The following is a 27965-nucleotide window of genomic DNA, read 5'->3' on the forward strand; positions in this document are numbered from 1 at the left end:
GGTTTCGACGCCGACTTATATATCTCCAAATATCAAAGTCCACGTACCTCAAACGCGAAGACGGGCTTAACAACCCCATTCTATACGCAGTTCTGAATATAAACACTCCGATACATTTTCATTTGACGCAGAAATAAAGAAAATGTCGCGAATTCTGTGAATTCGCAAGGGTAAAGTACATATACCGAGTACATATTTTCGAGGTTTCGTATTTATCCGACTATCTCCCGCTAAGCAGTTTCATTTTTCGACGCTGCAGCAGTCCGTACGATAGGTTGGCAGGAATTACAAGCAACAATTAATCGATCGTAGTTCTTAATCGGAAGGTTCGTTAGTAGAAACACCGTATTGCAAATCTTGTAATAATTATTTTTCATATTATACACCGTTTATAGTTGTACGAAATTTTGACACGGTTCTCTGTTTTCCCGATTACTCAGGTACGGAATTCAAGAATAGCGCCACGGCGTGGGTAACCAAACGTCAAGCTACCGCGTGCGGTAAGGTAGGACTCGATATTACAATCAGATGCGTCCCGCAGCGCCACGAGGTGGGCGACCAATGAACAAGAACGAAAACGGGATGCGGAGCTAACGGAAGTCGGTCGTGGATGTTGGACGAAGCGGCTGAAGGGGGGGAGCGGGACGGACAAGCACGGATGGCTCTGTACGGCGTAGACCGCTGAGCCGTCCGGAGTATTCTGGTTTGTCGTCGAGTCGCGTAACGGTCGCTCGAGTGGGAGATAAGAAAACTTTTGTCGATAAGCCGTGGAAAAAGGCTGAAGATATATAGTAAAGTAGATCCGGTGTGTCGGTGTCGAGTTAAGATCGCGCGTTCCAAGGCGGATAGAATTTTCGTCCTTCCGAAGGCAAATAAAATAAAACCGCGCGCAAAGGTATTGCAAAAGTTTGTTCTTTTTTTTTTTTTTTTCGTTTGTTTTGTTCTCGTCGTTCGATAAAGTTTTACACGAAGAGAAATTCCAGCCATGATTATAGTGCGAGATTTGATTCGAAGAGCGTAACAAAGGCTCAGAGGAAGAGGGAAGAGGGAAGAGAAGAAGGCAGGCAGCCGGGCAAAGTGCGTCGAACGTTGAAATCCGGAATCGCTCACTCGCTCGCTCGCTCGCAGGTATATATCTCGGCTCGCAGGCCATCGTCAGCTAAACAGGATGTACTCCGACGGACACGAGGTCGACGGCAGCTGGGTGCTGCGCGTCTTCGTGACCGATCTCCAGGTCGAGAGAAGCCTCCGGGTTAAGGGGGAACTTCACATCGGTGGCGTCATGCTTCGTCTCGTCGAAGACCTTGGTGAGTTGATTGCCAATTAGCGACAGGCATTTCTATATACATATATATATATATATATATATATATATATCCATATTCCTATATATCCGTACCACACATATGCCTGTGTATCGAAAAGTGAAAATCGGCATCACGATCCGATCACCCGTCACCGTCTCTTCACCGCGTGTTTACTCGATCCGCACTCCTTCGGTCCGGCTGTAGCTTCCGTGCAAGCATCAGCCGCGCTTCGTTCATTCGAAGTTATTCCAAGATTAACGCTGACGCATCGATATTTACACACGTCGTTGCGTGTACTATACATAAGGCGACGCTCGAGGCCGCCGCCGTCTCGGTTTTCTTGTTTCTTCTGACTCTTGGTCGGACAGCCACTGGATGGCTGGAGCCGCCGTTCCTGCGTTGCGGGGCTCTTCGAACTTCTGCAAAGAAGAAAAGGAAATGGAAAAAGAAAAATAAGAAGGAGAAGACGAAAAAGGAGGAAGAGCGAGACGCATTGCGGAGACCGTACAGGTAGCGCGGCTCTTGTCTACGCTGGCTTGATTTTTACTGTTGACCGGCGTTAATCTTCGGCCTTTAATCTCCCACTCTCTATCCCCTCCTCTCTTGCTTTCTCGAAGAAGAAGAAGAAGAAGAAGAAGCAGAAGAAGAAGAAGAAGAACAGTTTTAACCTCGCGAAACTCGGTTCAGAAATCGCGTCATGAACCTACGGCCTCGAAAATAGCACAAGGAGACGAGCTGATCCCCCGCGATTACGAGCTTCGTTACGGGAGAAGACCCGCCTCGAATAATGAGCGTGAAGTTGGTAACGTTACTGTAACGATGCATGTTAAGGAAAAATCGTTACTTTGCACCATTTATTAGTAATGTCTGCAATTTAATAAACCACGATAAACAAAACATGTACTCTTATTTTCGAAAAGCTTACTATTTGAAAAGTCATTCTAAAACTGTGCAACGACGATTTTTTCCCCAGATCTTTCGCGTTACGTTAACGTTACAGACTTCAGCCTCATCATCTCGAATTGAATCGGCCCGTTCTCATCGTCGTCTCGTCGCTCCGTTGGCGCGGCCAATTGCACACTTTCAATAAACCCATTCGCTGTAGTAACTGACCGCCGCCTCCTCGTCCCAGTCTCAAACCGTGTACGTACATGCTTGGGAGTAAAACGAGTAAAACCCACATGCGACCGTCGTTTTGCGCTACGTGACTTGTGACAGGGTTTAACGCACAACCGAATCGGACGATGATATTAACCGGGAGATCGCGCGTATTTTATCGGCGGTAAGACAGGCAGGCAGCGGAGCAAGCAAGCAAGCAGTCAGGCCGACCGAACCGAACGTCAGGCATCATCAAAGGTGTATTTTCGGCGTGGCGTAGAGTCGAGTCGAGTCGAGTCGAGGAGGAGAAACGAAACGTTGGTTGTTTGTCTAGGCGGCCGCACGCCGCGCCGGCTTGCGTTATAAACGCACCACCTCCCCTTCCTCCAGATCTGTGTGTATATATCTATGTGTATATAATATATATACATATCAATGTAGCTCGTACATGCCCGTACGCACGCACATACTGTGCGGTGTGCATGCAACGGCATCCCGCGCCTCCGCCCTTTCACGTTTATTTTAAACTAACACCTTGCGACACGGAGATAATATTGGATAATAGACCCGTGCTCGTGCCAGGCTTTGTGGTAAAAACTTCATCGCTCCTCAAAGGGGTGACCCAGTGGATTTCAACGTTGTCCTACCTAGCTCCAAATATCAAAGTACACGTATCTCAAACGCGAAATAGGGCTAAACTACCCCATTTTCTGCACAATTCTGAACAGAGACACTCCGATGAGTTTTCATCTGACGAACAAATAAAGAAATGGCATGAAATCTACGAATTTACTATTGGGATCTCATGGAAATCGTGCCAGTACTTTATTTCTGCGTCTAAATGAAAATGCGTTGGAGTGTTTTCGTTCAGTATCGTGTGTAACGAATGGGGCTTAGTAAACCCTTTCTTCGCGTTTGAGATACGTGGACTTCGATACTCGGAGATGTATACGTCCAACGTCGAAACCGACCAGGGCATCCCCTTAAACAACCCTTCCTATCCGCATTTTGCGTAATATCGCACTCTTCTAACGATATGCACGCAGAGCGTACTCGTCGGCTGTACTCGGTATTTCGAATGAAACAAACATTACGCACCGTGTGAGCTCGTGTGTGATACTTTGAATCGGCTTTGATGTATTCGGGGTTCAGGGGTTACGAGGCTTATATGCACGTGGGGTCGTCGAGAAGAAGAGCGGCAGGTAGAAATCCCGACGGGCGATATAATCTCTTTCTCCGATCTCCCGTACAATCTACCCTACAGATATACATGCGTATACGTATACACGCGTGGCGCGCGTTCCTCGACAGGTTACGCGTTATGTATATATTGTGTCGCGTATAACTGCAGGTGCTTTTCAAACAACAATTTCGTCAAATCCCTCCGAATGTTCATTTCGCCTTCATATTTATGCGTCGATGCGCTTACAGAATATCGTACATACTGTAATACTTTCTTCAACTGCGCGCTATGCACGTAATAAAGGATATGTGTCACGGTTCTGTTGCAGCGCTTTCCGTTGTACCGTTCTTCTCTCGAAACATACTTACACACTCGCACCCAGGCATGTAGTACGTCATATACACATGCAATCCTCCCGCCGGATGTAATTTCTTTATACATATAAATAGCGTATTAAAGGCCAATGTAAATGCATGATTGTACGAATTATCGCGAGCAGTGGGGGGGGGGGGGGAGGCAGAGAGTCTCTCTCGTCGTCATATGGCTGATTGTAAGAATTAGGGACCCGTAACTGCATTGTATGGTAATAAGAGTTTGTCAAACCCGGCGTATAAACAACGACGTCCAAGTCTCGTAATAACGCAGGCGTTTGTTGTTTATTATTATGACGTAAAAATGAAATGCTCGCGTACGAGAGACGTGGAGAAGAATAAGGAAATTAATATTACAGTACATTGTGTAAGAAGGGAATAATCGAGTCTTATTCGCGTGTTACGTATACGGCTCTGTTCCCGACTTAACTCTGACCACATTACTGACTCAGGGTTTTCCTTTTATGTGTACCCAAGTGTGATCTATCATTCTGAAAACTGTAATATTATTTGAAAGTTTATAGTGGTACGGATGAGAGATGCAGCTCAAAATGGAAAATAAGGAAAGTCCTATTTACTTCCTGCTATCTATTGAAAAAAAGAACCAGTATTGATTATTCTTGTTTTCCTTACTATATTCGGGAAAATTTGGCTGTAGTATGGAAATTCCTAAATTTAAAACTGTTTGCTCAAGCTGAAAACATTAACCAAAAATGTTCTCCTTGGAATCACTCAATATTTTTTTGTCAAGACCGAAATTTTCCGCACCAGTACGCGTCGAAATTCGAAAAACGTGGTTTTGCGACACACCCTTGTATACATGTACAATATGCACGTGTAGAAACAACGCATGTGGCGAAATAAGGAGGACCGCGAGTAACGGTAGTGCAGCATGAGAAAACCGCCAGCGTCTGGCTTCGCTCGTGATCCAGCCTCACAACAATCAGCTGACCGTGCGAGTCGTCGCAATTTCAGTCTCGATTCTCGTCTTGCAACACAAGTTATCTGGTTTCCATTTTGCTTCGGCGACGAGCAGCGTAAAGATTTTATACATGCGTATAACGAATGACAAAACAGAGAAATGGCGAGAGCGGAAGAGACCCGGCGCTTATCGCTCCGCGATTCCGGTCAACGATCGTCGCATTCATTGTTCGCTATTGCGTATCATTTTCTCCTCCTGTTATTCATGCCTGGCGCATATTATGCTATAGGTGTACGTCATTTTTGAAATTCTATTCGCGTGCGGCATCAAAGAGAAGGTTTGAACGTGTAATTTAATTACATTTATTCTGACGGATTGATTGTACGAGTACAGAAGAAGTAGAAGAACAAAAAGTCGAAGAACAAAAAGGAGAAAGATGTATCTACGCTATGTTTGTAAATGATATAACGTGCGGTGCAATCGTTAGTGTTAAATAAGACGAGGTTGAAGTTGGTAACGTTCGCTCGACGAAAGACTGGGAATAAATTACAAAAAAAAATCTTATTTTTACAATGATTTCGAAGGAACTAAGATTGCAAAATATGAGCATGTTTTTTTCTTATTACGGTTTACTCAATTTCAGACAGTTTCAAAATCGTGAAGTAACAACGGTTTTTCCTCAGCAGAAATCGTTACGACAACGTTACTAACTTCAGCATGTTTCGATGAGTCGGTAATTTTTGCTAACGCGTTGCATACGGCTCGTTACGCAAGTGCACGTAATACATGTGCAATAATGTATTTATACAATGATAACGAATTGACGGAGTTTGATGCTGAGACCGGAGAGCAAAATTCTTTCTCTGAAATTTTTCTTCGTTATGAAATGCCACAGCATACGACGTCCAAGTGGATCGCGTGCTATAGCGTTGACTTAGATAGCCGCTACACGCACACACGCATCGAAACGAAAGTACACACACACATGGCGTACCTACCTACCAGAGTTGTTGAAAATTCTGAGAAACAATGCGGCAGGAATGCAGTCTTGGCGCAAAGATGCTGACAAGCTTTACTGCCTCTTCTGCCTCTTCACTGTACGCGTGTCCCAGTCTTATCAAACGTCTATCCGCATCGTGAACCTGGGTCAATAATTAAAGGTGGTCAAGTTCCTAACGTTAACTTAACGATTCATTTTTACGAGAAATCATTATTTCGCAATTGCAGGATCCTCTCGACTTGAGTAATATATTTTTTTAAAGTAAAATGCGCTGTGCAGATTTTGGAAATGAAACACCTTCAACGTCGTTCTAAATTTTCAAAACATTGATTTTAGTTTCAATATTTCGTTACATTAAACGTTACTAACTTCAATCTGGTAATAATGAGTGATTTGCCAAGCTCGCTGAATTTATCAATTCGTCATTCGTCACGCGATCTAATCGGCGAACGGAAGAATAGAATCTGGGCCACAGAACGCGGCGAGCGAGTTGGGAAATGACTAAATCTCTTAATTGAAGCATATTATTGTTTTTGTGTTTTTTTTTTTTTTAAATTTATTTTACGATTCAATTGCATTAGTCTAGGAATGATGTAGCGGAATTTTTAAAAGTTCGCGCATTGCTTGTTCGTTTCACATTATACGTATAGGCAGCGACACTGCCTTTTACGTATATCTCGCGATATAATATCACAATGACGCGCGTCGCCTATACTCGCAACTTCCATCTCGGTTAAATTTGTCGCTATACATATTGCATGTGTGGCGTATACACACGTGTGGTCCGTGTGGGTTTCATACCTCTGACACGTATAGGTATGCGTGTCAGAAGACGTTTGCCCGCCATGCTTACGACACTTTACGGTAGCCTCCTTTATCCTCACCTTATTCTTCTTGTTCTTTTTTCAATACATTTGGATTCGGTATTACAGAGTTCGTTTGTCGTAGGCGTGCTGTTTCGTATATACACACACGCGTTTTACGGCGAGCAGGGCGGACGTGCGTATAACGCCTGCCTCTCACTCTCTCTGCCTTGTCGGTCCGATTTTATGCGTGACGTAGGTGTGCAGCGAGCACGTCTTGTACGAAGGTGGTATAAATGTATAATAAGGTAGGTAAAACGGAGCAGGGGGGTGGCGATATCCTATAAATCTTTCGGTGTTCTTGCCCCATTGAAAAAAAAGAAGGAAAGAAAAGAACAAAAACACCCGATCCTCCTTTTTGTTTATTCATTCAACGTTGGCGATCTTTCATTAGAAACTAACCGACTACGGTTCTTCGTGTTTTCTACTCCGTCTCCTTTGTCAGTTCCTTCACTTTTTCTCTTTCCCGAGTAACGTAGAGTATACGGTAGATGTACAGGCGTAATATGTTCGTATCGAATTATACGAAACTCGACTTTCCGTACCTATAGGGACTATAGAGACATACGAGATAGGTAACCATATACATGTATGACGATGCGTGTGAAGTTACTTATATACGTATACAGTACGATGTATACAAACTATGTACGCGACGAAGCTCGCACCACCACCACCACCACCACCATCAGCGTAACTCTATACCCTTGAAACAGCAGCTTAACCATCTACGTGTCCTTAACGCCGTGGTGCAGTGCGGGCTAATTACGACTCTCTACGACGGCGTCAAGTCGGTGCCGTCGAGGTTCGGTTTCAATTCGTCGCTGCTGTTGCGAATTTTGTAACCCTCGATCAATGACCTTTCCTCATTTTTCTTCAATCATATGTATGTACCTATAATGTGTACCGTTGCTAGAACCATTCCTCCTGACTCCTATTTCTGGGTGCAGCGTATGGTCTTTTCCGTAAAGATGTGAAAATTTTCCCAAATTCAGACCCTTGTCTCGTATTGTTTCTACAACTACTTCCTGACAAGCCTTGGAGTTTCAAGACTCCTGCGGGAGGCTTCCGTTTGTATTATACCTACACCTTGCAGCCAATTATTGGTTAAAGGACCGTAACAAACACCTCAGCTTCCAGTCAAACTCACGTATTCAATATCGAATGCTTGCAGCGTGCTGCGGCATAGGTATAGTCGTATAATGCTATAAAGTATAATTGCACGATGCGTCGATGTTCAAGTTCACCATTTCTCACGCCAGTGGAGAATAATAAAATTTCTCGAACGATGATGTTACTTCGTTACATAGAATTCGTTTCATTCGCACGTAGCTACCCACACACTTCTCACATATGTATGTGATATACACACGACACGGGTAACTATAGACGTGGTGGTCGTTGGATCGGGCTTTGGTGGGAGCAGGGAAAGGAAAAGCGGAGGATGAATACCTCTGCTTGCTGTCGGAGAACTACGCGTTTCGGATAGAAACTTGAATTTGTTATACGCTGACTCGCGACGATTCTGGTAAACATACGTGGGCATTCGCGTATATTTGAGAACGTGTGTTGGACTGCGGGAGAGAAATTCGCTGCTACGACTGCTGCGGCACACGTTTTACGTACATGGAGGTATAAGATAAAAGTTGGCACGAATGTACTTTTATCGCAGTCTGCAATGGCGGTGGTCCACGTGACCTTTGTACACACCGGACCAGTGGCAAAAGAAGAAATAAAGGAGCGAGGACAAGAAAAGAAAGAAGAAACAGGCGTCGTGACGCTCATCCTTCCCACCCCACCCCACAATATCGCGAACTTTCGCTGCTCACGCGGATTCTCTGACTCACGCGATCTGTTGAATCACTCGCGTTATTACACGAATCGTCGACTCTTCTTGGCCGACATGTTTTTTTAAAACTTTTTCTCTAACTATGAAAATAAAGCGCTCGTTATAATGGGTGTGGTGATAAACTGACTAGGGATCGAAGGAGATGGATTCAACAGCCACGAGTAAATCGAATCAGCACCGCGAGGTTCACAAATTATCATACATGTATATAACGCAAGACGACGGTGCGTTACTTTTCGTTGCTTCGTTAAATTTGAACTATACACAGATCATGCGTCAGTTATTGAAAGTGAGAATAATAAATTTTATACGTTTGCTTGTTTAATTAAGGCTATCCGCGTCGTGAGTCGAGACGAAGCGAGATCACATAAGGAGAGCGTCCATCGCGCGGTTCGAGTCTCACTCGTCGTTATAGCTGTCAAGGTTCTTGCGCTGCGCTGCTGCGCCTTCCAGCCATCGCCTGTACGCCGAATCTAATATTGTAATATTTTTTATTTATTTTTACGTGTATACCTTGGGAAATTTTTCGAGTGGAGCCTTGAAAAAAAAAAGTTGACGAACGAACCACCCGGGTGTAATAGATACCGAGGATGCAGACACATCACCACAGATTAAGTGTGTAGGTTGCAGTGTTTGACAAAAGGTTTTTTTTTTTTTTTTTTTTTTTTTTTTATATGGAACGCTGATTCCAAATTTGGGGATCATTATTTCCAGTATAGTATACGACGTACGAGTTCGCTGCGATTCGGTCGGTGAGCTCATTTCACACGCGACTCTTCACGACGTTATTCGACAAATAATCCGTGACTTCACTCGACCAATCCGGTGTGTTTATTTAGAGGAGAAATATTTATCGTTGCTCTACATGCAAGCATGTGTTTGGCTGGTCGTACGGATATGCGTGTGGTATGCAATTACCGACCAATATAATGACAATAATGAACTAACTCTGAGTAGGTGTATGTACGGTACGCGACGATTGTTATTGAACTTGATTAAATTGCATCGCATCAGCTTTTCATCAGACCGAATAAGTTGCGCTCTCATACGTATAACATACGCTGCATGCACTCGTCACGGCACGATTGTATATTTAATTGGTTTACATGACCGTGAGTATGACATTGTACGTTTATTAACTGCCTCGATCAGATAAGGATCCATGGTACGCCTCGATGTCCGGAATATTTCACGTGAAAGTTGAATAAGACGAAAAGACAAGATGCCGTTTTCCCAAGTTTCCTTTTACGTCAATTTTTCCTTTTTCTTCTTTCACCTCGACGTTGACGATAACACCATTGTCTCTCAACTAAAAATAAATTATCTACGTATAATTTTTTATCTTATCACAGTACCTTCCACATACGCGTCCAACGCGTAGGCACACTTACTTACGGTGAATTCTTGGTGCTGTACGGATAGACGTTTGCTTGCCGCCGCGGTTACGTTGCCCGATTTCATACGTGACTCTTGACTCTGATATCTTTCGGTATTAACATAACGCGTAACATGCGGTATTTATAAATTTTAAACAACAATTTGGAAGGCACGTTAATATATACATACGCTTGTAGGTATCTAGAACTGATCGTTGCTTGATTAAAAATTAATCATATAGGAACATCACTAGGTATTGACGTTTGACTTTATAGATTCTTTCGACATTCCTCGACTATATACGCGTAGGCTGTATACCTGCATAATGTCAATATCGTGCATGCGTGTATATTTGTATACGTGTATATCTTGTTTGCGCATTGCATCGATGGTGCAGCGGTCGGTGTTGGCAGCGTAGGCGAATATCTCTGTGGCCGGCCTCCATTCACTCGCTACTCCTAGACACCTCGCTCGCTTTCCTCTCCATTCATGGTGTGCTTACTATTGCCGATAGATAGAATTATTATACGCTCTCTTAGACCGCGCGGCAGTCTGACCGAGATTTGCCAGCTGCCTGTAGTAAATATCGTTATCATTATCATTCTCACTTTTATATAATGCAATTTAATCGTTGATCGAAAAACTGACGTGTGCGTTTTTTTCAACCAACCTGTACGGAATTTTTTTTTTACAAAATTAGCTACCTACAGCGTTATAATTATTACGTACCCGTGTCAACATTACTATTTACAGGTACATTCTGGATTATTTTTATTTCTCATCGTTTGTGTGCTTGATATGCAATGGTTATTGCTTTCATTAATAACGTAATAACAATTACATTGCGCGTGTAATGTAACGATTCTTATATAGAGGCGTAGGAAAATAATATTTTTACACCGTATGTCCGTAGTACGTTCTTGCGAGATTTCCATACGCGGTATGAAAATTCCCGCAATACTTTCATACGCTCAGGCGATAAACATTTAAGGAAGTTGCGGCGTGGCAGGAAAGTTGTGACATCAGTCAGAATTAACAAGAAACTAACGACACATATTGTAGACGTATACAGACGCGTTCGCTAAAATGCGTTACCATCGCCACCATATTCGGCGTCATCGTTATCTGACAGGCATTTATGTATTGTCCGTCGAAAAATAACTTTACTGGCTATAAATAACGATCAAAGGGTGGAGTGAAACTTACACAATTAAAAAAAAAAAAAAAAAGAAAAAATTTATATGTACAAATTGATACGAATTTAACTTCGAGTAGAAAAATTTACGCGAATTTCATACAGACTTGGTGAAAATTTTTCACACATGCCTATATACGCGTACTCAAATCTTATCACGCAAGTTGCCGATTTCTTGCAACAGAACGTGTACAATTTAAAAAGAAAAAGGGAATTATAACGAAGGGGAGTAATTAGGTAAGTGTATATATGTAGGAGTTGAGTAGTTTTAGCCTTTCAAATTTACCACATCTTCGAGCCCTTCTTATATTCTCCTTCGATTTTTCTCGGCACACGTACTTACGCAGGCATGACAACGAGTTCAATCCCCTTCGAAATGATAAGATTAAAGCTATATATAGCGGTTCCTCCGCAACCCTGCAGCAGCAGCAGCGGCAGCGAAAACAGCATCGGCTCCAATACCTACTCGGAGACTATAACAATGCCGATTTATTCGTACTGCTCAATCGTGACAAATTGCAGTCGATTTACTATTACTGTAAATCGATTGCAGGGTCTCATATCAGTCGAATGGGCTAAAATTTATAATTTATTTAAACGAGATAAAATACCGGGAGATGTATCCTGCACGTATATATATCTGTAGAGATATAAATGTAAATGCCTGCTTAAAATACTTTCGCGTAAAATTGTCTTTGTTTTTCCTTAACGCTGCTCGATGCATCGAGTAAGAAAATTAGTTCTGCGCAACGTTAAATAGGATGTTGCGGTTTCCGTTGGCACTGACAGAGATTACGATTCCGGTTTCTACTTACGGGGTTAGAGAATGTTGTTCGGTTTTACGGAAATCAGTTCTACAGAGAAAATGTTGTGCGGAAATAATTTTCTACACAAATGTATATTCGCGATTCGCATGAGAAATAATAATTCACGCATGAATTATTCAAAAGGAGAATTGTTTTACAGAATATTTTTGTAGCGTAAATTTTTCTACAGATTGTCTCCGGACACGACCACACACATTCTGAACAGTCATCGAACCGTCAAAAACTCAAATATATTATAAACTAGGATCAAGGCCGAGGTTAGAAGAAAATTAAGAATCAAGAAAATTGAACCGGAAATGCGTCACGTACAGTAATTAATGAATTTTCTCACCACGGGTGCAAAATATTGAGTTACTCGTATAACGGCAACAAATCTACTTGTTTATCTTTTCCAATATCTCTCTCTCTCTCTCTCTCTCTCTCTCTCTCTCTCTCTCTCTCTCTCTCTCTCTCTCTCTCTCTCTCTCTCTCTCTCTTTCTCTCTGGACGTGTAATATATAGGGAAACGCCCCTGATGCACCACTGATTTCGGTGTGTGCGTGTGTGTTAAAGATAGGAAAATGGGAGCGTCGAAGGGTGAAATCGATTACGTTTGAAGTTTGTTCGGTCTTCCGTTTCGGTTCGACCTGCCGTCACACCGCTGCCTCTTGTAACCACGTTTCGAATTCCTATTTTGCACACGTTATGCACCTTGGACGTAGCAGTGGACAGGCCAATTATAATTTCCAAATTATCCCGATGAAAAGGATTTAAAAAAAATTACGTTAATTAGCAGACTGTACAGACTTTGTACAACGAAGGTAGGCATCGACAGGTGAGTGAAGCTAACAAGAAAAATAAAGAAAAGAATAGTTTTCGCACGCGACTCACATATTACGCAAGTGGAATGAAGATGGAGAACAAGTCTCTTTGAGATTAATACGCAGCAGGGACGGCGTCGAAATGACCCTGTGCTATAAATGTTATTCATACCGACCCAGTTTTATCAGGAAGGGGAATAACACAAATCTATGCCAGCCGAATTTATCTTTGGAGAATGACGCCGCGACGCCGACCGTTGCTGCCGCTCTACGGCTAGAAAGGATAGAAGGGAATATGTTGTTGCTGTAGGTCGCTTTGATGGCGAGCGAAGTAAATTTCGTCAATCATCATCAGTCAACGGTAAAAAACTCGCTACGGGGTCATATACCAGGCGCGTACGTATCACGGGGATAAAAAGTTTCATTGGCAATATCACTGTGATAAATAAAATGATTTCCATGCTCTGTTCTCTGTCTTTATAAAATTGAAAGATTGCGTGGAAAAAGAGAAAAACGTCAAGTTTTCAACCACAGAGGAGCATTGAATTTTTTTTTTTTTCTTACAAAACATAGAAGACAAAGAATCTGTAAAGTATTGAAAATTTTGAAGAAAAATGATAAGGAGAAATGAAAACAGAAGAGTGAAACATGATGTTACATCTACGTACACCGGAGTTGGTACACCTCATATTCTCTGACAATGGGTGACAATGGGTCGAGGTGGCATTTTCCTTAGGATGGTTCGTTCGGAAGTAGGTCATACGGTCCTTCCACTGCCGCATGTGATACAGCCTTTACGCTATGATCCTGCAGACACGAGGCTGCTATCCGCTAATTGGTTGCAGTATAATTGGGTCGCAAAAGGATTCGTGTTTTACAAACGGCCGTAAACGACGACGTCCTTGAATCGTGTATGACGAAGAACCACTTCGTGTCTATGGGTATATTTTCGTACACATGCACGTGGTATAATAACTTGGGGTTATTTCATCTTGACAATTTCGCGGTCCTTTTATAATCTTAACCGCAGCGTTGAATGCGCGAATGCGACCGTTCTCGTCGGATTATTTTAACCCTCCGACACGGGAGACCTCCACCTTTTTGTTTTCGGTTCGACGATTGTTTGAGGGACGCGGAGAGAATATTGCAGGGTGTACCGAGCTATAATTGCGCACATTCTTTTTTTTTTATCCTCCTACCGTCATGGTGTTTTTTGCGACTTTATTTGACAACTCGACATATTGATGTTTGAATTTATTTTATAGGTACACGGAGGGAAAGGGTTACTTAACACAATATACTTACTAAAGTATAAATTAGACATGTGGCAATAGTTTTTGTTTTTTCTTTCTTTGTAGTCAATATCAATTTCGATGACTCGATACTTGGTATTAACGCTCTCTTCGGCTTTGACAGGCCCGATGACAAATTTACCTTTCATCATCCGTATCTGACTTCCTAGCCGACCACTCTATTTTATAACCATCTTCTCTCAAGTTACTTCCCTGGCGAGAAACTTCGCTGCCCGGTGAAGTGATGTATGATATTTAGTTGACTCAATTTCGGAAACACATCAAAAGGTTCACTCGAACGTGAGAAAAAAGGCTTTCGTCGAATCAAAGAATTCGCTCGACTAAATCATTTTTACAAATTTAAGTCATCGTACGTGGAAGAGGTACGGGATACTAGCCTAGATCGCAGCGAATGGTCGAAAGCAACAAATTCTATTTATGTTGGTGGGAGAATTCTTCTCCCTCCGTGCACGTGTGTTTCCGTGCTTGCCGTATTTCGCATTATTTCGCCATGGCGTGTCAGCTGTGCCGGTGAAACTATTCCATGCAGAGAGAATTACGGATCACCGGTCGTGCCCTCGGCTAGCCTCGCGATTCCGCATCACAAAATAGCCGTCTGAATAGGCTAACGCGCATCAATCACGTCGGGCCCTCCGAATATCGTTGGCATTGTTCAGTCGCCATTGCGTCTATCTATTATACATACACGCCTCGTCGGTTTTCGCGCAGCTGAATCTAGAAACTTTAATACAATAATACATGTATGATATGTCCCGCAGCTTTATTATACCTATGCGTATTTGTAACTTTTAGAAAGCAGTTTGACGTGGCAGCGAAAATTGGATGAACAATTTGGATTAGACGAAGACTTCAAGTTGTAAATAATGGATACATGTATTCGAGTATGTAATAAATTAAGCCGGACCCGCGCTGACTTTTGAGAAACTGACAATCTCCACGACTGGAACGTACGTATACAGAAATTGGAAGGATAAAAAAATAATTAGGTCGGGTCGTAGCGAGCGCTGCACCCACCGTCGTTGTTCCAAGTCCTGATATCTCGCTGGGGTTAATCGATATTCGATTTCTCTGGCGAGTAGACGTGTGCCGGCTGATCTGCATCGTAAATGTTATCAACCTGCGGACACGAAATTCAAGCACGTTACGGATATATGTATAGTCGAGGAAGCGAACGGTTAAATCTCCGTCTCTTCCTCGGAATTCACGACGATTGCGGAATAAATTTGTACAAGGTGCGCCCACACGCCTAGAAATGTCGGGGTATTTAAAGGGGGTCATGGAAAAAACTGTAAATATCAGTTTTCTATCGTAGGAATTAGAAATAATTGTTTTTAGGTTTTCAGGTTTACTTTTTTTCGCCGAGAAAACAAATTGGCCCAAACTGACGGTTTTTTGTACATAATATTTTTCTTCAATTCGAATTGAATTTCAAACGAATTTTAGAGTCGATAAGCTGAACGACTCAGGTTTTAGTAACTTACTAGAACTGGGAAAATGTGAGGAGGAACTAGGTTTTAGATCCTGGAAAACCTGGAAATGTTATGGAATTTTTTTCTCCTACAATTTGTGGCCGCCATGTTGCAAGAACAAACAATAAATAAACAAATGAATATAATGCACCCTCAGCCACGTAAAATTATTTTCCTCTTTTCATTAATTCTTCTTCGCCCGATTTCATAACGTATGGTTTAAATCACTGCAGGGTCGCATTTTCTCTTGGAACGCGTCGCCACGTTATTATTAATATTATATTATACGGGCGTGACTACAATAATACACGTAACACCGAAGCACGCTGGGCTATTCTTTTATCGACCTATTGAAATTCATTGGAGTTGATGGTTTTTAATTATGGCTCGTTTCCATTTATCATCCGTGCCCCAGGAGGTTGTAGATAGACGAGTGTGTAAGAGAGCTTTTCATCGCGGAGCCAGTCCGCTGGCATTATGCTGCAGTTTACTGCTGCTTTTGATGCTCGTGATTGTCACGTTGCTCGTGACGCAGTTGTACTTGTACCTGCAGGCATACCATTACACCGTCGCATCCATTACACACGTTTACCACATGGCTCGCCGAACGATTCAACCATCGAACGCTCTGTCTTCGACGTTTACTCGCAGAGAATTGGATGAATTTTATTTTCACTGGCGGTGAGTTTTGAATAAGCCTCGTTTGACTATACGCCCATTTTGTTACCGCAATTTAATATGGCTTATTGTCAGCGTTGACATACGGTAGATTTTTTTTTTCTGTCCCAGCTCATTCTTCACACAAGTTCCATGTTACAAAGCTGAAGAAATTCACGAGAAACTAAAACAACACGATAACGGAATAGAGAATAAAATGTTAAATCTGCAGTAATTAGGTGTAGACGATAGCGAAAGTTCATATCTTTTTGATCTCTGTAACGCGTCGCGTGTCAAAGTACAAGAGAACGAGGACCCGTTACGCCTGGCTAACGAATGCAACCGACGATGCTTCGTCGAAACACGCCCCCGCGATTATCAACGTTCGATGATAAATGATGACATTATTTATGGCGGAAGGGTGCGTTTACGTTTTATCTCAACGGCCGTTGTATCGGCTCTAACCATACCTACGCATCTGCAAGCTTGCCCGTCAGTTTTTAACGTATAATATGTCGCGCCTGTTCCAGGTGTACAATCGGCGTGTTTTTACAATCGCTAATACTAATATGTTTACCCCAAAACCGATCACCGTTCGTCAAGAAACATTCCATTCTTCCGTCGACTGCAGCCGTCGTGGACGCGTTGGAATCGCATATATTCGGTCCATTTGCGGCCTGTATAACGTACGTAATAATAAAGAGCGCTTGACGTCCCAGCGTGTATACGGGACGTGAGTCAGTCTTTATTTTAGAAGATGTAAAAGCGTTTTACTGTATCACTCCGCTACCGTTCTCTTCTCTGTCGGCGCGACGAAGCTTAATACCGCAGTATCAGGTGTAATGAGATTCGGCCAGCAAATTATACTCCGTTATTGGGTCCACGGTGTATGGGTAAAACATGTACAACGCACGTACAAGCGTTGCGTACACACGTGTCACGCCCATTGAACGGAGGTGTAGATCCATGAATTGTATTACAACATCATCGCGTATAATCGTCCAGAGGAATTGGATCATCATGGCTGACGCGATTATGAGTCGCTGGAGTCGACTCGCGCCACTCGTTTGTTCTCTTTGTTGTTGTTGTTGTTATTACTGTTATTGTACCAATTGCGTGCAGTGCAGTTAATTTACGCAAAACTCTCAAAGTTCAAACAAATTGACTCTTGGCGACGAGCGGCTGCGAAGCGAGGTTGAAAATTGAAGAGAATTCCTCGTTTTACGGAGGATGTAAGGCGGGAAAATTGAACGAATTGTTATCGTTATTAATCCGTTGGGAACTGCAGAAGTAATCTTCGTGCCGATAAAACTACAATTCAATCCTCACATATTATCCTAATATCTCTGATATGCTAAATTAAAAAAAAAACATCTGTCGGGGATGCAGAACGGAGTTGGTAATTTTAAGTTTTTTAAAATTTCTACCGAATTATTGAACTAACATGGATGCCAAATGAACTTGGATTTATTCATGACATATGTCGACATTCGAGTTTGCCAAGTTCACACAGTTTACTCTCACGCAGTGCAGAGCTATATCGGATTGATTGCGGAGGAGGCGCGTGGGTTGAACTTGCGTGTTAATATGTACATGTATCCGTTAAATATGTTAAATAAGGCCTATGAGTTTGCCCCCCGCCCGACGCAACAGGTCGGGTCTCTCTTTTATTCTCCCGTAGCCGCTGTCTATTTTGTCATTATCATCATAATTATTACAGGAGTGACGGCACGGTGATCCGACTCCCCCTTTCGGTTTTTGAGCCACAACTTGATTGCAGACATTTAATCGTTTTGTTATCGTTGAACACATGTATGTATAATAATATTCATCGTGTGAATTATTTTACAGCGTATCTGTGATCAGATGCTTGATAATCGTACCCGCGTGATAGTGAATAATTCATTTTATGCGTTGTACAATGCGGATTCTTACATATTGCACAGATTTTTACAAGAAAAATCTGTTCTTGAAAGTGATCAAAATAAATAGCGTTATGTATTTCTTTATTTCTTAATCAAATTCCGATGTAATTGACGTGGTACTGATAACAAAAAATTACATTCGTCGTATTCGTCGCGTGTTTATATCCAACATTTTTTTTGCTGTAGTTGTCATTATAATATTTACGACTGTACGTAGAAAAATTTTCCGTACGATAGATACTTATTGTTAATTAACTTTGTCGTTCTCTATGAAATGCATGACCCATTTTGAACAGCTTGTTAAATTTTTGTCGTTCTGTCGTCGTTTTGAATTAAATACGCAGTCAGTCCGTGCCGGGAATAATTTCACGCACGGAAAGCCGAGTGAATCGTACCACGTGCCAGGGTTTTAATTGTAATTATAATAATGACCTAAGAATTACGGGGGGATGCGCGTCTCGCGAATCGTGAAAATTTAAAACACGCGAAGTACACACGTTGTAAAATATTTTGCAGTGTATAATTCGTGCATTAATTATAAAACCTAGGCATGTTACGTGCCGTGCGAGGATTTAGTATGCCATGTTTTAAGAATACTGGCGCATGTTTCATTCTTCATTAAAGTAATGTTTTACATCTGTATCTGCATATTTTTTACATTTGCAATTATGTTTGCAATATTTTTGCGTTAGTTCTACATCATCTATACATATATAGTTATCTGATTGGTAAATCAAACGGTATAGGCGAGAAGAAAAAAATTTATTATGGATGACACGTACCAGTTTTCATTTTCATGTCAAACGTGTACCTAATTGGAAAAAAAAAAGAAAGAAAGAAAGAAGGGAGGGAGGGAAAATAATCACCGATTAAGCGAGACGGATTTGCCTGCCGTTTGTTTGCACAAAAATGTATAAGTATAGACGATAGCGCAATGCCTATGAACAACGACGCATATATCTTAAAATAAAGCTAGGAAATTGTTCGAACGTATTCGTCATCGCCATTTCCTGCATGCCGCGGCTGCGGGATCGTTTATACGCTTCACAGTTTACACGAATACACGAAGCCTGTCCCAGTTGCACGATTCGATCTTTGTATCGACGCCCTTCGATGCTCAGCTCCGGTTGATTGTTGCCACACCTAATTTTCTCCTATAGCAAGCGTTTCCCCCAGTGTGTGATACTGCGATACGGTGGCAATAGATGGCAATTAACGGCGTGGAATTTGGAAAGTAAACTTTCGTACGGACGGCGGATTTTCGTAGAATATTATTCACGAATACCTCAATGCTCGTTGCTTTTTATTATTCCATGATTTATCGGCGTGCTTTTTCGGCAAGAAATCGGATTTGATCGTCGCTGGAACCGCTGTAGGCGCGAAATGCACGCAGGGCACGCATGCGATAACCTTACGGTATATGCACTGCAGCTATAACGTGAAGCTACGCGGTTTTATTTATAACTTGGAGTTTGGACGCATGCAGCTGCACGATGCAGCAACACGCTTTTAGAAATACCCTACCGCATGCCTCGAGTCTCGGTGCGGTAGGTAGGTAGGTGGCTACTACGTAATAGATACAGGGAACGAAAGTTACGATTAGGCAATTCACAGGAATATTTCGGGATTCGTGCGAGTTGAAATATTCCGAAACGAAGGTCTCAGTTACCTGCGTTCGTATATTGTTCGAGGAAAGGGAAAGTAATTGTTGCAGTGACATTACGCCGGTCCTAATTATCTTCTAAAAGCTACGAAAGTCCTTGAGACGCTCGCTGCCCGAGAGAAAGGAAAAAGTAAAAGCGAAAGCGCACTCACTCGGTGAGGACCCGGGTCAACTCTTGACGTGATTCCCGTCCTCGAGCGATACGCTGGTTATCTGCTGCTGCTCGTGCAACGAGGAAAGACAGACGATGTCAGTGAGGAGAGGAAAAAAGAGAGAGGCTGACTGACGATGAACGAGGGCGAGAAGAAACTGGCTCAAGACCTTTGCCTTTGCAGTTTACTACGCGTAGCTATCTTATATATCTTATACCCAGCCACCCACTCCTTGAGTCAACTTCCTGTGTTTTCCTAAAGGGAGTTTATTGCATCGCGCGTCGCCGCGGCTTATGCTGTCGCCCTTTCTGCGTACGCGAGTCCATTAAGGGACGGGGTCCGTGCGTTGCAGCACAGCATCATTCTCGGCCCTTGTATGCCCGAAAGAACTAAACAGTACAAGCAGCAGTTCGGTCAACACCTGTCATCGCTGTCTTCGAACGCGGCAGCACGCGTCGCTGTGGGGGAAAATTTAACAGAAAACAGCTCTAACAAGCTCGACTCGCGCGTTTAATTTTTTAATTCTCGCTTAAGGTTGAAAAACTCGAAATACTTGATTCTTTCGTTCTTGCGTGGTAGTTTTTTTTTTTTTTTTTTTCATTACCGTCGAATCTCACGTCACGTTGGGAATTATAGAACCCAGTGGGATTATAGCTGCAGCTACGTTGTTGACAGGTATTAGCAAATGTGTATATGTGACAAAAAATCCCGGATCACAGGAAATTAAATTGAATAATTTTCGCATGTATGGAACGGAGTAGAAAAGAGAATGGTCGTTATTTCTTATTGACGATTTATTAGTAATCCTTGAGCAAGGTGTAACGAGAAGTATTTCGTCCGTTGCTGCTTTCCTCTGCAGTAGCAGTCGCTCGGGGTTGAAACCCTTGAACAGCTCCCCTTACGGTGGGCTCTGCCACTCGACACCCTCGTCTTAGCTGCTGCACTGCAGCTTGTCGTGAGGTGCTACGAGGTCCTCTCCCCCGTCTCTCACTCCCCCCCCCCATCCTCTGCTCAAAGTTACGACACCGGGGCGAAAAGCAAATTGCCGGACGAAATTTGAGGAATAAACAGTAAATAAACAATTTCACTAATTCTGCGCGAATGATATTGATGATTTCCTGTTACTTTTTCTAACGGTACGAGGAGTAGCAAAGCTATAAAATTCAGCTAAAGAAATTACACGGAAACTTCTATGCCTCGGTATAGTGATCGTGGTTTGGGATGCGATGTATAATGGTCTAATCTCTGTATGTGCAAGTATAACCAACGACACGTCCATGCGGGCGCCGTAAATGAAAGTGTGAACGGCTGCAGATGTGGCTTTAGTAGCACCATACAGAAGTTCTACAAAGATCCTGGTTGGCGCGACGGATGAACACGTGTTGTTGTTACAGGATGCCGTTTCGTTCGTTCTACGGTTTGCCGTCCCTTCTGCGGTTGAAAAACGTGACCACCTCGTATTGCTGTAGGCTTGCTTTATGGCGAATCATAGAGATAAATTGCCGCCATCTGCAAAATAAGAGGCAACGGTGCAGGGTTAACTTATGTTTCATGCCTTCGTTATTTTGATTACAGACATCGCCATGGACTGGTCCGATCACGCGTTGTGGTGGCCAGCTCGGAACGATTGGCTAACCAGAACTAAGAGCACCCTGGATCAGTACGGAGTTGCAGCCGATGCTGTGCTCCACTTCACCCCCATGCACAAGACTCTCAGGGTTCAGTTACCGGATCTTCGTTGCCTCGACTGCAGAGTCGACTTTTCTGTCAAGACATTCAACGCCGTCATCAATCTCTGCAAGGAGTTAGGTATGTATCCCCCCACGCCACGCTAATTAACTCGATTGAATTTGCTCTATATAAGGATGCAGATCAAATCGATTTTGCGAGATTGCAGTCAGCCTGAAATCGAGTACCTACAGGAGAACTTCGGTTCTCTTTCTTATCATATTTTCTACCAGCCGTACATGTTTATACTAAACAGCACGATTACGAAATATTCCATTTATTTGCACATTTTTATTTTTACACCTATTTTTCACGACGTCGCGATGAAATTAGTCGGACGATATCGCTCGCAGCAACGTTTCGGCTAATTTATACGAGTTTGCAATTATATATTATACAGAGCTCGTTTGCTCGATATGACGACTGATGACCCAAATGATGGCCTTCTTCTTGCTCGTAGGCGAGCACAGCGCGTCCTCTGTGATGTCGTAGAGCGCATACGAATCACGATCTACTTTAAATATATCTCTCATTCATATGCAGTACTGTACGTTGATCGCTGCTGGTAGTGCAACGGGTTTTACACGTGGAGCGATGTTTGCACGCAGTTGCGTCTTGTGTACATTACCTTTTTTTTTCGTTTCTCTCGTTTCAGGCATCAGACACCCTGAGGAGTTATCGTTCTGCAAACCGCTCGAGCCCAATCACTTGAAGTACAACTTGAAGGATCTTCCTGTGAAGAAGAAAATTGAAGTACAGAAAAATGGCCAGTGGAACGTGTCTCCGGATACCAACACTTTCATTCCGGCTACGCAGAGTCCGAGTGGCTCTACCGGCAGTCTCGACCAGAGCAGTCCGTTCATGTGCGCTCCGGTGACGCCGAATAATAAGAATCACAGCACACCCATAAGCTCGCCAGTCTCGGTAAGTCTCCCGTTACCACTACCCCGTCTTCTTTTTACCCTCGGAATCACCGCCACATTTCATCCCTGATCTGATTCATCCCATTCGCAGCAGACTGGAACCTGGAAGCGTAACAACAACTCATCCGGCTTTGGTAGCAACGGTTCCTTCAATGCCAACAACAGTACGATGAGTTTAGAGGCATTGAACGGTGGTCTGAGCGATTCTCTGGCGCACAGTCCATCCTTCGTGTCTCCCGAGACGCGGTCACAAGTTATCAGACCAAAGACCCTGGTGGAACGAGCCAGGATGAACGTCGCCTGGCTGGATTCTTCACTGTCTATAATGGAGCAGGGAATCAGAGAGTTCGATACTCTCAGGCTAAAGTTCAAATTCTACTCGTTTTACGATCTGAACCCAAAAACCGACGCTGTACGCATCAATATGATATACGAACAAGCCAAGTGGCAATTGCTTGCCGAAGAACTCGACTGCACCGAGGAGGAGATGCTTATGTTTGCAGCCCTGCAGGTATGCGCTTGGTAGAGTAGGCGAGTCTTTGTCCATTTGCGAGGTTATCGCTCATTTCGTTTGTCTCCGTACGTTGCAGGTTCAAGTGAACCTCCAGGCGAGCGTACCGCAGCCAAATTTTGACAGTAACGGATCCGCAAGCCCCGTAGAGGACGACATAGACGCCGCGCTCACAGACCTTCAGGTCAGTTTGGAGGGGAGCAGCATCGGCAACAGTCCGAGTGATATTACTCAGGTTCCGGAGCTTTGCGACTATCTCCGCTTCCTAAAACCAAAACGATTCACTCTCAAGGCGTTTAAACGCTACTGGTTCACATGCAGAGACCTTCAGCTGAGGTTGTACAAGACTAAGGAAGAATTGAACGGATCTGGATCACCTGTTCACAGCATTAATCTTCGCGGATGCGAAGTCACGCCTGACGTTAACCTTTCGCAAGGTCGGTACGGAATCAGACTCGAAGTACCCAGTGCTGAGGGCATGACGGAAATGTGGATTAGGTGTGACACGGTAAGAATCGCTTCTAATTTACTCTACACGAGTGTTTGAAAATTGTAGGGTATAAGCTTTCACTGACTAAACTCCTACCCGATACAACAGGAGCAACAATATGCAAAGTGGATGGCAGCCTGCAGATTAGCTGCAAAGGGACGCAGCTTGGCTGACGCTACGTACGAAACTGAGGTCAACAGTATAATGGCGTTTTTGCAACTTCAAAGACCTGCTCCTGCTCCAGCAATCAATCCGAGTTCTTTAGATATCAATCCAGAAGATTATGTAGCTCCAAGATTTGCGAAGAAGCTAAAGGGCAAGGTAAGTTGAGATTCATATAGTGCATAATTCATTCTACATTCGCTCAAGAAAAACACAACTCAATCATCTGCACTCTTTGCATAAGCAGCTGGTTCAGAGAATATTGGAGGCTCACACCAACGTCAAAGACTTGCCACTCATCGAGGCTAAATTGAACTACATCAAGGCGTGGCAGTCACTTCCAGACTATGGCATATCTTTGTTCATAGTCAAGTTTATGGACAAAAGCAAGGAAGAACTTCTCGGCGTTGCGAACAATAGGCTTATGAGGATGGAGCTGAGCAGCGGGGATCATCTCAGAACATGGAGATACAATACCATGAAGGTAATTCAGTTTTTCGATATGATTTTTGTCTTCTCGTTTTCATCTTTTCACTGAAAAGGTAGCGACAGAAGCGGGAAATCAGGGACATTTGAGAAAATTCTCGCGCTTTGGAAATCTCGGGGAAATTCTCCAAAACCTATTAAAATTCGGGAAAATTTGAGGGGAGTCACCAGCTTTATTTTTCAATATTATTTCACTTGAAGTATAGTAATCACAGGCAGAACTAATGACAAATCAAATATTTTACATATATTTAGAGCAGCATTGTAACACCTTCAAGTTTTTAATTTGTACGTTGTTGTAAAATCTGCTCCAACTATTTAATTACACCATTCTCTACAAGTAACCTTGACTTGTGTTTACGTCACCATTACGGAAGCATCATAGGTATAAAAACAGGGAATTTTGAGTAAGTGGGCTTTGGAAGAAAAGGAAATGCCCTGGAATTTTGAACACGGTCCTCTGTCGCCACTCTGACTAATCAAAGAATTTTTCATTCCTTTTCTATACCAGGCATGGAACGTTAACTGGGAAGTCAAGCACATGATGGTACAGTTCGAGGAAGGTAATGTCATATTCGAATGTCATTCAGCCGACTGTAAGGTTGTTCACGAGTTCATCGGGGGCTACATATTCCTCTCAATGCGTTCTAAAGAGGCTAATCAAACCCTGAATGAGGAATTGTTCCACAAACTGACAGGAGGATGGGTATAAGCCCACTGAGATACCTCATTTATTTATTTGCAGTGCGGCAATTTTCTTGTTTCGTTAAAATTTCCTTCCCTCAGTCACATCAGATACTATATTTTGAAGGGAGCAGAAATCGAAGTGAAATTTTCTTTTACCGATATATTATACATATTACATTATTCATTATGTATGAATTGTAAAGGATTAACCAATCTATAGTGAAGCTTTTACTAAGAGATTGTTATTTCCCATTATTATTATTATTATTGTTGTTTTTATTATTATAGTCATTTCTATTTTCTTTTCGAGAAGAATCTAAATTAAACTCAATTCGTGGAACAAAAGTTGTGTGTTTGTGTGGCTGTGTGTGTGCGCCTGGACGTGTAAAAAATCGTGCGCGCGCGCGCGCGTGTATGTGTGTGTGTGCATGCGGTTTAAATCATAATTTTGAAAATAAAAATGTTGACAATGAATAGTTTCAAACTAAAACCCAAGTTGGTCAAATTGTAAATATGTTGAACAGGCATGATGTGAATTTTATCCAATATCTTGTAGTTTGGCTACTGAAGAAGAACGTTTGTCACCCAGCCTTTAGCCTCGGAGTAGAAACAGACAAACATAGCGAGTGAGAGGGTGAGGGAGAGAGAGACAGCAGTAGTTGGAATTTGAGCATTTACTCTGGAGAATTATTCCAGTATATTTTGTACAATATTGCACACGAATTACTACAATCTGGGATGAAAAAAAGTGAATGAATTGTCCCATATCCCTTATTTTCACGAAGCTTCATTTAATTATGTCGTATCTATAGTTATAAAATATATTTAGAAATATCTCGTTTACACAAACCTTTCTTTTATCGTATAATAACATCTATAATAACATAGTAACACCATATGTTATGTTTATATGATATAAACAAATGGATATATAAATATAAATATAAATATAAATATAAATATAAATATGAATATAAAATATAAAATATAAATATGAACATAAATATCGTTTGTTGATCAATATGAATTTATCATATGGGTCGGGAATTACACATAATAGTGATCGCTGATAACTATGTTTCGAAGGCAAATGTTAGCAGCGGTAATTGTATGATTCTTACACATTTCTTGCAATTTCTAAACCAACGTTTAATATTTACACAAGCGTTTTGATTAATGTATAACTTGTAAGCTTGTTAAATAGATAATGTATTTTGAAAGTATTCTTAACTAAAAATATTGAACATGCATACTAAGAGAACAAATACGCGGAAGTATTACAAAGTTTTATGTGCCTTTAGTAATGCAAATAGTGATATGACATGTATGCTTTACATTTTGTACGAAAATTTGGGAGGTGTTAAATTCGATATCTGCTATGCATATTCGTATTTATTCTAGTGAAACTTTCATTACTCCAGGCGTTGTGGATCAACCTTATCTTGAATTATCAGATGATTGGGATGATACGAAGTACAGATATGAACGCACGTTCTTGACTCGGAACTAATATTAATTACGTTTTGTAGTTTCGACTGACGAACTCTGCTGATACTGACTAAAAGTCACCGTGGCTCAAGTAACACTGGCTTAGACACTTCCGCAACAAACTCGACTAATCGCAAACTTTGAGGAAGAGACCTCGAGTAATCGAGGCTTTACTGAATTTATCAATCTAATTATGGTTGATATTCGTCAGACTGTTCATCTTTCCTTTTCATATCTGCCACGCTGACTTATGCGATTCGCCGCGATTAAATCAAATAATCCTATATGTTCGTCTTGTTAGGTATTCTTGCATTGCACCTAAATGACTCAATACGGTCGGGTCTCCCAATAGTGCTGCTTCTCTAGTTTTATGCGTGACCCCTTTTCCCCATATCTCAGAAAATTATCTCGAGCTATAATTTTTCGTACCGTAATGTTAATAATGCCGTCAACCAATATTTCTTTTCGTTCGTTATATGTGTTGTCACTAGAGCGCTCACCACTAATTAGTGAAGTGAGCAGAAAATCCGGGTGTGAGTGCGGAGATCGAAGGTGGGGAAACGCCGATTCGCCAAAAAACTATTCCCCTTTTATCCCTGCCAGGCACTAATGCGGGACCCGACTGTACTAGTAATAAGTGTTAGAAAGCAAGCAAACGCGGAAATGAGAAGAAAGATAGAATGAACTACCAGTTGTTCTGTTGATGGAATTATTTCAAACTTAACAAAGTGCGAACGCAGCCCACAAACTCTACACAATATAATTGACGGAAAAATTCTACATTATTTGTATACATATGCAATTCAAATCAAATAACATAAATCTATATATATATATATGATATGTGTATATATATTAATACAACCACTTTCATTAGCACAAAATAAAAATTTGTATATTGTTGATTGACGATTATGCAGTAAATGGAATTATGATCACCGCGTCAATAAGTTGTTTATCTATTCCTTCAAAATCACATAGTGCCAATTGGGTTAATCCATAAATTGTTAGACACAATGAAATTTGTGACTGTGTTTCATAATTTAAAAACATGTAAGGGAAAACTAGGTCAATTTGGGATGTAGGAGATGAAACTTAGGAAACGTATATGACGAAAATTTTTCATCCGCTGCTAAAATTGGGCTGGTTTCTAAACGATATAAGATTGAATATTTCAGATTTTTATTCGAGTTAGGAAACTTAATTAGGATGACTATAATTTTGGCAATCTCCGGATCAGACACCAGCGAAAATTCTGAGAATTTGATTCCTACATACGCAGCTGCTTGACTTAAGACGGCTTGATTACTTTGCTAATGCCTTCGGGTCCAATCAGACTGAGTCGGATTGTTTGAATTATTTCTGCGGTAAGAGTATCGTTGACCTAAACGTTCGCGATTGTAGGAAATAAAAAAAAAAAAGCTAACTCCTTTGCATTTTTGGCGAAAATTTTCGCGATTTTGAAAAGTGCCGGAATAAACTCTTTCTGGCAATCCCAGGCTAATTTCGCTGTGTTTTC

At 42.0% G+C, this 27965-nt stretch overlaps 1 protein-coding gene and 1 long non-coding RNA gene across 5 annotated transcripts; one reads left to right on the forward strand and one right to left on the reverse strand.

Moving 5' to 3' along the window:
- Nucleotides 1-767: 767 nt before the first annotated feature.
- LOC124217892 (uncharacterized) lies at nt 768-6019 on the reverse strand. Of its 2 annotated transcripts, none has more exons than XR_006882938.2 (3): nt 5880-6019; nt 1400-1726; nt 768-1303 (listed from the first exon to the last, which is right to left on the reverse strand). It is a non-coding gene; the product is annotated as an uncharacterized lncRNA (long non-coding RNA). The 2 variants fall into 2 exon arrangements; XR_006882937.2 differs by lacking the exon at nt 5880-6019 and adding an exon at nt 1816-2661.
- On the forward strand, nt 1169-26337 carry LOC124217886 (unc-112-related protein). Of its 3 annotated transcripts, none has more exons than XM_046624044.1 (8): nt 1169-1307; nt 21547-21780; nt 22355-22623; nt 22714-23133; nt 23213-23641; nt 23732-23944; nt 24033-24269; nt 24783-26337. In XM_046624044.1, exons 1-8 carry the CDS (start codon nt 1169-1171, stop codon nt 24981-24983), a joined length of 2142 nt encoding a protein of 713 aa, XP_046480000.1. In that variant the 3' UTR covers nt 24984-26337. The 3 variants fall into 3 exon arrangements, with proteins under 3 accessions (XP_046480000.1, XP_046480001.1, XP_046480002.1); XM_046624045.1 differs by having other exon boundaries at nt 22717-23133; XM_046624046.1 differs by lacking the exon at nt 1169-1307 and adding an exon at nt 16219-16255.
- The last annotated feature ends 1628 nt before the right edge of the window (nt 26338-27965 follow it).

Source organism: Neodiprion pinetum, chromosome 4, assembly GCF_021155775.2.
Source record: "Neodiprion pinetum isolate iyNeoPine1 chromosome 4, iyNeoPine1.2, whole genome shotgun sequence".
NCBI lineage: Eukaryota > Metazoa > Arthropoda > Insecta > Hymenoptera > Diprionidae > Neodiprion > Neodiprion pinetum.